Source organism: Oryx dammah, unplaced genomic scaffold, assembly GCF_014754425.2.
Source record: "Oryx dammah isolate SB20612 unplaced genomic scaffold, SCBI_Odam_1.1 HiC_scaffold_14, whole genome shotgun sequence".
Classification (NCBI taxonomy): domain Eukaryota; kingdom Metazoa; phylum Chordata; class Mammalia; order Artiodactyla; family Bovidae; genus Oryx; species Oryx dammah.
Window position 1 is genome coordinate 5,128,559 of NW_024070198.1, and position 14,731 is coordinate 5,143,289.

Here is a 14,731-nt window from a genome sequence, read left to right on the forward strand (position 1 = left end):
GAGTCGGACACGACTGAGCGACTTAACTTTAACTAAGTGCTAGGACAATTACACTCATCTCACATGCTAGCAAAGTAATGCTGAAAATTCTCCAAGCCAGGATTCAACAGTACGTGAACCGTGAACTTCCGGATGTTCAAGCTGGATTTACAAGAGGCAGAGGAACCAGAAATCAAATTGCCAATATCCTTTGGATCTTTGAAAACCAAGAGAGTTCCAGAAAAACACCTCCTTCTGCTTTACTGACTATGCCAAAGCCTTTGATTGTGTGGATCACAACAAACTGTGGAAAATTCTTAAAGAGATGGGAATACAAGACCGCCTTTCCTGCCTCCTGAGAAATCTGTATTCAGGTCAAGAAGCAACAGTTAGAACTGGACTTGAAACAACAGACTGGTTCCAAATAGGGAAAGGAGTACATAAAGGTTGTATATTATCACCGTGCTTATTTAACATATATGTAGGGCTGATGAAGCACAAGCTGGAATCAAGATTGCTGGGAGAAATATCAATAACCTCAGATATTCAGATGACACCACCCTTATGGCAGAAAGTGAAGAAGAACTAAAGAGCCTCTTGATGAAAGTGAAAGAGAAGAATGAAAAATTTGGCTTAAAACTTAACATTCAGAAAACTAAGGCCATGGCATCTGGTCCCATCATTTCATGGCAAATAGATGGGGCAACAGTGGAAACAGTGACAGACTTTATATTTTGGAGCTCCAAAATCACTGCATATGGTTAACTGCAGCCATGAAATTAAAAGGAGTTAGCTCTTTGGAAGGAAAGCTATAAGCAGCCTAGATAGCATACTGAAAAGCAGAGACATTACTTTGTCCATCTAGTCAAAGCTATGTTTTTTGTAGTAATCATATATGGATGTGAGAGTTGGATTATAAAGAAATATCAAGAATATAAATTATAAAGAATATCAATTCTTGAGCACCGAAGAACTGATACTTTTGAACTGTGTTGTTGGAGAAGACACTTGAGAGTCCCTTCAATTCCAAGGAGATCAACTCAGTCAACCCTAGAGGAAATCAGTCCTGAATATTCATTGGAAGGACTGATGCTGAGGCTGAAACTCCAATACTTTGGCCACCTGATGTGAAATACTGACTCATTGGAAAAGACCCTGATGCTGGGAAAGACTGAAGGCAGGAAGAGAAGGGGACGATAGGGAATGAGATGGTTGGGTGGCATCATCGACTTAATGGACATAAGTTTGAGCAAGTTCCAGGAGTTGGTGATGGACAAGGAAGCCTGGCATGCTACAGTCCATGGGGTCACAAAGAATCGGGCATGACTAAGCGACTGAATTGAACTGAAATGTTAGGAAGGGATCTGTTCACTTCACCCTTAGATGTAAAAAGGATTTTGACAAGCAGCTAAGTAGACTATGGATGAGAATAAAGAACAAATTTCACATCTTTATTGATCTTGAATCTGTCAGCTTTATTTCCTTCCTAAAAGAAGTAAGCAAGGAGAAAAACAGTATCAGTAATAAATGCTGAAAAACAAAATAAAAGAAATAACATTCTGATGACTCAGAGGAGACTATATCTCTGGAAATAATTCTCTTATAGAAACCATTAGAAAACAGTTTAATGTTCCCAACAGAAACAAGACCATATAAGACAAATGGTATATGTGTTTTACATGTCCTGAATCTTTTCCTCTTTCTGGTAAAAAATGTTCCACAAAAGAATAGTGTGGTCGACCTTCTTCAACATGGTAGCAGGCTGGAACCCTCAGGCCATTTGGAGTATGCCTTTCCTCTGCTCATATTGACTACATGTGGATTAGTGCACATTCCAGATAAAGTCAGTTAGATTTCACCTTCAAGGATTGACATGGATCTTGGGAGACAATAGAGCTCTTAGTCCTGAAATCAGAAAAAAATATGAAAAAAAAAAAAGCCCTGAATTTTCTTTGGGCTACATTTTTCCATCTTTAGGGAGAAAATCTCCTAAAATCCATTAACTATCCAAATTTGGACTTGCCTGTAATGAAAAGGCATATGAAAAACAAATTGGCAAAATGAAGTATAAATATAAGAAGCTCATAGCATATTAAGGGAAAGAAAAAATGATAAAACAGGTAAAAACAAACTTAGAAGATAATCAAGATACAACCTGATAATTGCATATATTTCTGGAAACAGTGAGAGACTATTTTGGGGGGCTCCAATATCATGGCACATGGTGACTGCAGCCATGAAATTAAATGATGCTTGCTCCTTGGAAGAAAAGTTATGACTAAACTAGACAGCATATTAAAAAGCAGAGACATTACTTTGCCAACAAAGGTCTGTCTAGTCAAAGTTATGGCTTTTGCAGTACTCATGTAAGGATATGAGAGTTGGACTATAAAGAAAGCTGAGCACTGAAGAATTTATGCTTATGAACTGTAGTGTTGGAGAAGACTCTTGAGAGTCCCTTGGACTGCAAGGAGATCAAACCAGTCAACCCTAAAGGAAATTCTGAATATTCATTGGAAGGACTGATGCTGAAGCTGAAACCCCAACACTTTGGCCACCTGATGTGAAGTATTGACTCACTGGAAAAAACCCAAGAAGAGGTGGCAAGAATACACGGAAGAACAGTACAAAAAAGATCTTCACAACCTAGATAATCATGATGATGTGATCACTAATCTAGAGCCAGACATCTTGGAATGTGAAGTCAAGTGTGCCTTAGAAAGCATCACTACGAACAAAGCTAGTGGAGGTGATGGAATTCCAGTTAAGCTGTTTCATCCTGAAAGATGATGCTGTGAAAGTGCTGCACTCAATATGCCAGCAAATTTGGAAAACTCAGCAGTGGCCACAGGACTGGAAAAGGTCAGTTTTCATTCCAATCCCAAAGAAAGGCAATGCCAAAGAATGCTCAAACTACCGTACAATTGCACTCATCTCACATGCTAGAAAAGTAATACTCAAAATTCTTCAAGCCAGGCTTCAGCAATACGTGAACCGTGAACTCCCTGATGTTCAAGCTGGTTTTAGAAAAGGCAGAGGAACCAGAGATCAAATTGCCAATATCCATTGGATCATGGAAAAAGCAAGAGAGTTCCAGAAAACTATTTCTATTACTAAACTATTTCTACTATTTCTATTTCTGCTTCATTGACTATGCCAAAGCCTTTGACTGTGTGGATCAAAATAAACTGTGGGAAATTCTGAAAGAGATGGGAATACCAGACCACCTGACCTACTTCTTGAGAAACCTGTATGCAGGTCAGGAAGCAACAGTTAGAAGTGGACATGGAACGACAGACTGGTTCCAAATAGGAGAAGGAGTACGTTAAGGCTATATATTGTCACCGTGCTTACTTAACTTATATGCAGAGTACATCATGAGAAACGCTGGACTGGAAGAAACACAAGCTGGAATCAAATTGCTGGGAGAAATATCAATAACCTCAGATATGGAGATGACACCACCCTTATGGCAGAAAGTGAAGAGGAGCTAAAAAGCCTCTTGAGGAAAGTGAAAGAGGAGAGTGAAAAAGTTGGCTTAAAGCTCAACACTCAGAAAACGAAGATCATGGCATCTGGTCCCATCACTTCAATGGAAATCGATGGGGAAACAGTGGAAACAGTGTCAGACTTTATTTTGGGGGCCCCAAAATCACTGTAGATGGTGACTGCAGCCATGAAATTAAAAAGACGTTTACTCTTTGGAAGAAAAGTTATGACCAACCTAGATAGCATATTCAAAAGCAGAGACATTACTTTGCCGACTAAGGTCCGTCTAGTCAAGGCTACAGTTTTTCCTGTGGTCATGTATGGATGTGAGAGTTGGACTGTGAAGAAGGCTGAGCGCCGAAGAATTGATGCTTTTGAACTGTGGTGTTGGAGAAGACTCTTGAGAGTCCCTTGGACTGCAAGGAGATCCAACCAGTCCGTTCTGAAGGAGATCAGCCCTGGGATTTCTTTGGAAGGAATGATGCTAAAGCTGAAACTTCAGTACTTTGGCCACCTCATGCGAAGAGTTGACTCTTTGGAAAAGAGTCTGATGCTGGGAGGGATTGGGGGCAGGAGGAGATGGGGACGACCAAGGATGAGATGGCTGGATGGCATTACGGACTCGATGAACGTGAGTTTGAGCGAACTCCGGGAGATGGTGATGGACAGGGAGGCCTGGTGTGCTGTGATTCATGGAGTCACAGAGTCGGACACGAATGAGCGACTGAGCGACTGAACTGAACTGAACTGAATTGGGAAAGATTGAAGGCAGGAGGAGAAGGGTATGATAGGGGATGAGATGGTTGGATGGCATCACTCACTCGATGGACATGAGTTTGATCAAGCTCTGGGAGTTGGTGACACACTGGGAAACCTGGAGTGCTACAGTCAATAGGGTCACAAAGGGTTGGACCCAACTGAGAGACTGAACTGAACTGGACTGAGGTAAAAATTGAAGTAGTTATCACAGAAACAAAACCCGAAAATATAATTAAAAGGTTTCATTACATCACAGGCAGAATCAATGAAAATGTTGTCAGATGTCCTTTAAAAGCAACTGAGTATGTTTTAGAACTATTGAAACAAAAGTAAAGATGACTTAATCATATAGGAACAAAAACTGATGCCTTAAATTCCATCTGTATGATAAAATGCCAAAAGTCAATGGAATCAAATTCATAATATTTTAAGGAAAATGTTATGCCTCAAGGATTTTTGCCTAGACAAGTTGTTTCTCATATATAGAACACAAAACTGTTCTAAATCAGTTTTGGATTCAAATGTGATGCTCTCTTCTAGTAAAAAAAAAATACTTATGATTTTTTTAATTGAGAAATAAACCAAAATAAATATCTAAATAATGGCATTATTGTAGTGTAAAAAGACTAATAAATCTCCCTTTATGTGATTTGGATATCAATGAGAATCCAGTAAGAATCCAATAGAATAGTGATCTGTTGTCCTCATGATAGGAATAATTTTTCCCTGCAATTTATGCTGTTTGTCTACTTCTGATCCTTCCCAGTTTGTAATGATACAGTTCTTGTGATGTAACTCTTAATCTGTACTTCATTTGGATTTCTTATTTTATCTGATAAACATTCAAACAAAGTGTTGTGCAATTCCATTCCAATTTAGTGCTTGGAAAAATGGAAAAAACCTTTATTGTATTCCTGAACATATCTGAAAATGACCTAGGAAAAAGTGATATGAAATGTATATTTGTAAAAAATAAAAACAAACACGCATCCTAACTGCCTTGTATTATAGTATGCTAACTTGAATAAAAACCTACGTAGCTTTAAAACTGAAACGAGTTATTTGAATCACTAGGTTTCCTAAATTGAAAGGTTAATAAACTATCCAAGGATTCCTATCTGATACCAGGCATCTATATTTTTTTTCTGTAAAGAAGCTATGAACAGCATGTTTAACTAGATTTAAAGTCAGCACAGTCACTTGGAAAATTAGAGTAAAAAGTATCGAAGGGAACAAATAGCCTGTAAAATGCACAAGGATAGCAATCTTCAGTTACTATTTGATGATGCAATTTTGAGCCATTTAAATCTTTCTTTCACATTTGTTTGTATTTTTCACATTGGTATTTTATATTAAAACATGTTTCTAAAATGATATTTTCACTTTGTATGTGCTATGTAATTACAAATATATAAAAATGTTTATTAATAGCAAAAAAAGATTAGTGCACCAAAATATTAGCAGCTGTTATCTTTGCATTATGGGCATTTGAGTAATTTTGCTTTTTGAACTATTTTGCTTTTCTATTTTCTATAGTAGGACATTTCACTTTTAATGGATAGAAGTCTTAAGAAATTAAAATACAAATAACCTAAGACATTTGTGGTTTTGTGGTTTTAAGAACATAATTGTTATATCAATATTATAGGATATGTAAAAGATCATTTAAATGTTCCTGAGGAATCTTTTTAAAAAATGCCTGCTAATTACAGCATAAAATATGTGACAAAATTGTTCAGTTTAATTAAATTAAGTAACTATTATTCCTTAATTCTTCTCCCCAACACAATACTCATAGTTGGAAATGCATTATTTAGAGAAACGGTTTACAAGAACTACTAGATAAATTGGGCTTCCCAGGTGGCGCTAGTGGGTAAAGAACCTGCCTGCCAGTGTAGGAGACATAGAGATGAGGGTTCGATCCCTGGGTCAGGAAGATCCCCTGGAGGAGGGCATGGCAACCCACTCCAGTCTTCTGGCCTGGAGAATCCCACAGGTGGAAGAGCCTGGGCTGCAGAGTCAGACTTGACTGAAAGGACTTCGCAGGCACTCACCAGATAAATCAACCCCCGATTCTTATCATCCTGAAGGTACTGATTTACTGCCTGCATCATTTATTTAGTATTCAGTTTCTAGGAAGAAGAAAACCTTTTAATTTGTTCATTCTTTCCCATAAAAATATTTTGGTTTGAGATTTAAGAGTGTCTACATTTAGTGGTCTGGTGAAACCTAATTAAATACTATGAAAACTTGTGTTGATATCTCAGATTTGTTTCCATAACTTTGTAACTTTGTGGTCTGTAGTAAATCAGTATTAAGGTTCTATTTTACAGAATTATTTTGAGAACCATAGAAATAATATGCAGGAATATATTTTTAAATTGTACTATATAATTTAGAATTTATATTTTATCCCTCCTGAATAACTTACTATAAATAATCTCAACATAGTGATATAAATTTCTATAACATTGTTATTTACTTTTGCCAAGTCTATAAGCATAGTAAGGGTCATTGTTATTAGTATGTTTGATATGTTCACATAGAACTGTTACTCTATTGCTCTTGCTTTTTATATATGCTTTTCATATTTATAATAAGATTTCTGACTCAGCTTATGTTATAATTAAACAAAATATTAAAAGAGATTACCAAAAATATTTTGTTTACTAAAAGGCCTTCTCTGTTAATATTGATTTTACTGTTTATCTAACAATAAAGATTTTTAGATGGCAAACTGCTTGACATCAATAAAGACTTTCAGCCATATTATGGGGAAGGAGGACGCATTCTGGAGATCCGGACTCCAGAGGCAGTGACCAGCATTAAAAAGCGAGGAGAAAGTCTTGGCTATACCGAAGGGGCCCTGCTGGCTCTGGCCTTCATCATCATCCTCTGCTGTATTCCTGCCATCTTGGTGGTTTTGGTCAGCTACAGACAGTAAGTATTGCTACCTGCCGAAATAGGGACAGCTCCTCGAGAAGGCATATCAAAAACTTGCTTCTGGTAAAATAGCACTGGAGTTGTAAAATATTCATGGTGCAAACATTCTGGGAGTGTGGTATTTTTCTTTTCCAAATAACCTTTCTTTAAGGGAAAACTACAAACTTTCAATACATTTTTCACAGATTTCTCAGTGTTCCTGTGCTAAAATATTCTTATCTGCCAGGACTATGAGGTTACCTCCTAGAGTTTCATTTATGCTCTTCATCAGGTTAAGAGCTTTGGGAAGAAAAGTAGTGGAATGTCATATACAGATACCACAGTTGCAAAGGAAATTCTATAACCTAAATATCAATGCACTGTCATGCTAGGTCTTTATCCATACTGTCAAACTTACCCCTATGCAGATATTACAGTTTGAAAAACTCATGTAAAAATCATAGCACACCATATATAGTTTCCCATATGATTTCTTCTTTCTTGGGTAGCCTTGATAGAGTCTATTTTGTAACATCTAACATTATATTGTAGCTGTACAAGTCTTACATTTTTCTAGTCCCTATAGGCAAATACATTCATTTAAAATATCTATATTTTTCTTGTTTAGGGTCTTTACAGTAGTCAAGTAAATTTTAGCTAATTTAAAGATCTATATTTAAAATAGTCTAGCGAGCAATTTTTTTTTTATTTGATACTAGATATGGGGAACTTTGTGATAGAGGGTTGTGCTGTTTAAGTATATCCCTATTGATGATAAGTGCTAAAAAACAAACAACAACAACAACAAAAAAACTGGAATAGGTTAAGAAGAGAGGTAGCCCTGAGGGTGCCACAAAATGAAAATAATTAACAGACAGGAATCATAAATCATATAAATTACTTGACATAACAAATAATGGAAGAATGGCTACTCATCATTTAAAATGCCTACAGGGAAAGGACTAAAAAAGTCCTTACATAATCTTAAACTGTTATCTTTGTTCTCTAATAATGAGGATTTTCTATTGAGTTAAATAAGGTAAGGTAATTCCAACTTGAATGTTGAGGAATGTGCTGTGCATAAACATACTATAGGAATATTTTCTGTCACAAAAGCAATGAGAAGTTGCAAATATAACATTTAGGTTGACATATTGGAGTTCAGTGTGTGCTTAAATAAGTTGATATGCCAAATCTAAAGCTATACACAAACAATAATGGACACATTTTTAGATTACTAAGCTATCAATCCAATATTAATTTTTATGTTAAATATGTCTGTATCACAGTTACTTTTTCATCCAACTATTTCTGAAAGGAGATTTATTATATCCTGCTAGCATTAATATAAGTGAGAAAACTTCTTTTACTTGGCATAGAAAGCAGTGATCAAAATTGAAGCATCCTGGATGTTATGCTAAATAGTCTGAATTTTAACAAAATATTAAAATCCCTAATATTTAAATATTTTAAAGATATTTTATTGTTTTTTAATTCAGTAATCAGCTTGACAATCTAAGAGTAAATTTTGGTTACTCTCTTAGTGTAGATTAACAAAAGTAGATGTGTTATAAAGTAAAATTCTATTATTTTAAAATCTAACTTTTATACCTTCATTTTCTGCTTATAAATAGATTAGAATGAATGATTATTCTTTCATTTTAAGATGTTTCTTTGAAATTTGCTGTGGATGGAAAACTATGAGGCAAATGTGAAAGTGTCATAAATTTAGTATTCAAAATTGTCTCCTTCTAATTCTAGCTTCAGCTTCAAAGTGAGGACGAGTATAACTGGGGCTTGGTGCCTGACTCCATTTCTTTAATAGTCTTCAAGCACAATAAACCAAAATGCCAGTTATAAAGATCAGAGCATCTTTAATATTCCATTTCTCTATCAGAGGAAAAACTCACATATGCATGTTTTAATCCAGTGTTTCCTATTCTAATTAGTTAATTTCTTTGCTTTCTTGCAATAAATGTTTTAACAGCTTGTAGGACAGTGACAGTAATAATAAAGTGCTTACCATTTTCACTTTCTGAATTGAAAGACTTAATTCTCCTACAATGTCATTAAGTCTGTGTTATTATGAGTTTAACCCATAAATTATTCATAATGTAGATTAATTCAGATGTTAAAATATTATGAATGCAGTATTTCTCATGTAGCTTTCTCTTTTTTTCTTATTCATTTTTTCCTATTCATTTGCTTTCCCAAACAGGTTTAAAGTGTAAGTATAATTACTAATATGTTGCATATGATTTTATGTGATATGAAAAGAAAAAAAACAACAGATAATGCTAATAAAGTAGTCAGCCTGCCCAGAACCAGGTACTATTTCTCTACTTTATATTTGTATTTTGCATTTGAACTAGTTTTTAGTTGCACATCCTTTGGTTTGCATGTGTGTGTGTGTGCTTAGTCGCTCAGTCGTGTCTGACTCTCTGTGACCCTATGGACTATAAGCTGCCAAGTTCCTCCATCCATGGGATTCTCCAGGCAAGAATACTGGAGTTGGTTGCCATGCTCTCCTCCAGCAGATCTTCCCAGCCCAGGGGTAGAACCCAGGTTTCCCACATTTAGGCAGATTCTTTACTGTCTGAGCTACCAGAGAAGCCCTTGTGGTTTCTGTACACAGAATTAAACTAGTTTTAGACAAATGGATACAAGAGGAAGAAATGTGGCAAAGACAGTTTGCCCTGATATTCGCCACCCTTGGGGATTTCGGTTTTGAGGCAAGAATTAACAATCAGTATCCAGGAAAGTCAAAAAGAGCAGCCTTGCTCCAATTCAAGAATCATAGGCATTCCTTGGAATCCAAAGAAAATAAAAGCTAACTAAATATCTCCTAAACATGCACCTCTACACAGTGCCTGTAGTATCTAAGATGGGTTTAAAATCATTTTTAAACAAAATAACTTTTCTTTAAATAGATGGAAGACCAAAAGTAAAAGCCAATTGTGTATCTTCTATGGGCTCCCAAGTAGAGCTAGTGGTAAAGAACCCACACGCCAATGAAGGAGAGGTAAGAAACCTGGCTTCGTTCCCTGGTCAGGAAAATCCCCTAGAGAAGAGCATGGCAACCCACTCCAGTACTCTTGCCTGGAGAATCCCCGTGGACAGAGGAACCAGGCGGGCTACTGTCCATAGGGTCGCAAAGAGTTGGACACGATTCAAGTAACTTGGCACGCATATGTATCTTTTACGTGCCTTATTATGAAAGAGATCCATTAAACAACCACCAATTATAAATCACATTATAAATATTTTTCCTTCTCCATTTAATATTACCATTTAATTTAATTTGCAAATTGTTCTACTGAATTTACCGTTTTTCAAGGACTAAACATTTTAAAGAACTAAGGAGAAGGGGTTTTAAGTAAATGATACTCTGTGGGAATGCTTTTGTAATTTTATTAGTTAGTAAGTTCAAATATTTGTGTAAAAAATTTTGAGTTCCTCTGATAACTGGACTTTATTATTGAAAGGTAGCTTATTGATAAGTATATGATTTCTAAAATGAGTTTTACAAAACCTCCTTACTTTACCAAAGACGCCAAGCTGAGTGCACCAAGACAGCTCGAATCCAGTCTGCCCTACCTGCAGCTAAACCAGCAGCTCCTGCCCCGACACCAGTGGCCATGCCCCCGCCACCCCCGCCGCCTCCCGGTGCTCATCTCTATGAAGAACTCGGGGACAGCACGATGTAAGTAGACCTTTCAGGGCCTTTTAGAAATAAATGGGTTTTGATGGATGCTGTGTGGTGAGTATTAAGTTTCAACTTGATGTGGAAATACTGCTTACAGCCTATTTTGATTATTACATTTTTTAAACATAAAACAGTTAAGATGAAGACCTAAGAAAGTTCAACTGGAGAGTAATAACCAAAAAACTAACAAAGAAACATTAACAATAATAATAATAAAAACTGAGTAACAGGAAAGAAGTTTTCAGTTTGAGGAGACATTTGCAGATGAGTAGCTTGAGTATTATATTTAATTTCTAAATCTTCAGAATCAAGGATTTTCCTTCGAATTAAAAATTCTGAAAATATTTTTCTCATAAAAAATGAGGAAAATAAAGCACAGTCATAAAATAGTAATTCCTGGTTTGATACTAAAAGCCAACTCCTGTTTGGTAATCAAAAGTCCACTCTATCGTCTAAAATAATAGACTTTTCTAAGATACCATTTTAAGATGTTATAAAATAGAATTAAAATCTGAATGAAAATAAAGAATTAATATCACATATATAATCACTTAGGAATATTCTTTTCATTATATTTCTCTCAAATGAGAATGCTGTTATAACAGTATTTCTCCTAGACTATTTGGAATCGCTAATCAATATTAAATCATCATTTTGAAAAAGAGTTTAAATTATTCCTAAAAGATTTTATGCCTTTATAGTGTCTTTAATGATGCTACCTCAAACCTGATTCCTTTTGAAGATATTTAACTTGTCCATATTGGGAGAAGGAAATGGCAGCCTACTCCAATATTTTTGCCTGAAGAATCCTGTGAACAATGGAGCCTGAAGGGCTGCTGTCCATAGGGTCGCACAGAGTTGCATATGACTGAAGCTACTTAGCAGCAGCAGCAGCAATTTGTCCATATTAAAAAATAAAATTCAAGCTATATCAACATGAAATGCAAAACAACCAAGGATATTATAAAATTTTGAATATGACTAAATTAAATCCAGGAAAACTATTATTAACTGAAATTTGGTGGAACTGAGGGACTAAAACACATTCTACTCTGTTACATTTGTAGCATTTACTAGTAGGAATAAAGCAAGCCTCAAAAATTATGAAATTTATCTTTTAATGGGAAAATTGTATTCAAACCTATGTATCAATATTATTAACTGCATTAATACTATTTGCCTCACATGCTACTTCTGGAGTAATAATATAGGAAAAGGTTTTAAATATTGTTTTTCCTTTTGTAAAAGTTGGAATGATGGTTTCTTTTTCAATTATTGGTGAATGTTGGAATTGAGCCAATAAGATTTGATTCTAAACACGTTCAAAACTAAAAAAGATTTATGTGTAAAGTTGAATGTGCTTTATTTGGAATTAGTGAGGGTTATATACTAATTTTTATTTAACAAAATCAGGAATACTATAACATCACCCAGAATCAGTATAGTTTGATGGTGATAATTTTCAATAGCAATGCTTAGGCACTATTTTTATTTGAAAAATTGTAATAGATAGTAGAGGATTTTGCAATTCCTATTTGTATTTGTTGAAGTTTTTGTTTTACATGTTTAATGATCTTTAACAAATGTTTAAATTATCTATTCAAAAACTTTTTGCAAAAATTCTAGTCAAAAATTACTATAAAATAAGCTATCTTCAAATGAATAAAAAGATAGAGGGTACTTTGAAAACAAAAGTTTCACAAATAATTAACAACTTGATGTAGACTCAATATTAACTCTGTAAAAGTCATATTCCTTCTAAACGAGACTTATGTCTTCTTTATAAATCAATGTGGACTAATTGTTCACTTGGGACATAGAAGCAATTCTTAGGATCTCATTTTTAAAATTCCGTGTTAGAGTTGAAGTCACCCATGATTAATAGAGGTGAATTTAACTATATATAGGAGATATTGAGTTGGGCAAAAAATCCATTTGGATTTTTCTATAGGATGTTATGGAAAAAACCAAATGAACTTTTCAACCAACCCAATAGATAGCTAGATGTACTTTTATGTCATAAGAGAACCAAATAAATGTCATATGATTTATCTAAAGCATTATTAAAATTATTCATAGAAATAGTTAAAAATATGACACATTCATTTTCTCTTTTGATATGAGTATTAAGTATGTAAAGCATATTCTTGTTAATATTTTCATAACCATCTCAATTTAACTATAGTTAAAACTTTTTTTTTCTGTCACATGTTTTCTCTTTCTCACCTGTGGATACATAGGCATAAGTAAGTAAATAATATCATTCTAATACAAGGGCATTAGAAAAAAAAAAAAGATGCAATAGAATAGACTAAGTGTTGTTTTGCTCTATATACAGTAATCTTCATCTTTTACTGTACATTTACTTTTAAAAAGAAAGTTATGTTTTCTATACTGCATTCCTTCTTTATAGCTTGAAATTGCATGAGTTTACATGTATTCTCTGTGATAGTATGTCTGCTTATGAAGAAAAGTTTAAAAATTCTCTTTGTTTTTGTTAAAAATATTTATGGATATCTTTCCATCAAAAATGATGTGATATCATTGAATAGATAGTTCTTTCCAAGAAAAATAAATCCAACAATGTATTTACACAGAAACAACTGCTATATGTCAACCAGATTTTTAGACTACTTTTTGTGATTTTGAAAAGCAGTTGCTGTTTGTTTAATCCAAGTTGTCTCCACTTTCTGAATTATTCAGGAGATCCTGACCACCTGTGAGAATTCTCTCTTGCAGTTTGCATTTTTGCCAAATGACACAATAATTATATATCATTATATTGTCTCACCTTTAAACCTGATTTTTCAGTGAAGCTTTTAAATTTTAATTAAAAATTCCTTTTATTTCATCTATACTATGTACATAAATATTAAATGATAATAAAAGTGAATCTGTTACTCTGAGCTTGAGAAGCAAAGTCAAATGAAAGACTATTCAAAAACCCAAGTCTCCCTGTCTTTCTGGGAGAAGGGTCCCAGTGCTTTCATTGGAGGCACTTATTTGTACTCTTCGACTTATTCCATTTTATTTATGACTCACAGTCACTGTAACTCAGTGACCATGTCTGAGCAAGTCTTTCAGTGATATCAAAACTATCACTATAATAGTATATATTTTCATTAAAGTGTGGCCTAAAATTTGATCTGTATCATGTTCAAAAGAAATCCAAAAGTCTCCCTTCTTATTTGTAATATTTATAGTGCTTTTTGAATCATTAAGCATAAAATTAAAATGGAAGAAATAATCTCTGTCAAGATTCTTAAATACAATTTTTCAATTGTGATTTAGAACTCTATGAGAGAAACTGTCCCATCTGTCCTCGGAGACTAATTCTCTTAATCTAGAGAGCAGAAAATCTTTCTGTATTCTCTTGCAAGCTTTATATCACATAGGAGAGTACTTTTAACTCCAGGACAGAATTACTAAGATAAGAGATAATGGGCAAGTACTGAATCAGATACAGCTAAGGATCCTTTCCTTAAAACAGTCAACTCTAATCATCCTTAACCAAGGCAAAGGATATAAAACCACTGCCCAACATGTTGCTCTATAACTTGGAAATGTGATTTATACTTGAGAGAACTCTTATGTGTGGTCATGGAAACTTCACTGTATCAAAATCACTAAAAAAAAAGAAAGAGAAAGAAAATCAGTGTATGGATTGACACATTTTTTTGGAATGAAATTTTTCATGCTACTCCCAGCTCTCTAGCTTTTCCTGGGCTGCCTTTTTGAGAACAGAAACATCAAAGTAATGGCTTGCTTCAGTAGATTAGTGTTATTTGGCCTTTTATATATTTGAAGTAGTAATGAGAACCATAAAAACATCTTTCTCATGAAAGCTGTTTCACAACCTGTTTCCTTACATTTCAT

The 14,731-nt window shown here is 34.5% G+C and overlaps 1 protein-coding gene across 8 annotated transcripts in view; it reads left to right on the forward strand.

Annotated features, from left to right (window-relative positions):
• The window catches only part of PCDH15 (protocadherin related 15), an 874,191-nt gene that overhangs the window by 834,428 nt on the left and 25,032 nt on the right, over positions 1-14,731 (forward strand). For 4 of the 8 annotated variants that reach the window (XM_040254669.1, XM_040254664.1, XM_040254663.1 and 1 more), the window contains 4 exons: positions 6,949-7,167; positions 9,368-9,376; positions 10,700-10,852; positions 13,096-13,101. In XM_040254669.1, coding sequence (XP_040110603.1) covers positions 6,949-7,167; positions 9,368-9,376; positions 10,700-10,852; positions 13,096-13,101 — 387 coding nt within the window. The remainder of the gene's footprint in view (positions 1-6,948; positions 7,168-9,367; positions 9,377-10,699; positions 10,853-13,095; positions 13,102-14,731) is intronic. The other 4 variants (XM_040254668.1, XM_040254662.1, XM_040254661.1 and 1 more) reach the window with 2 other exon arrangements.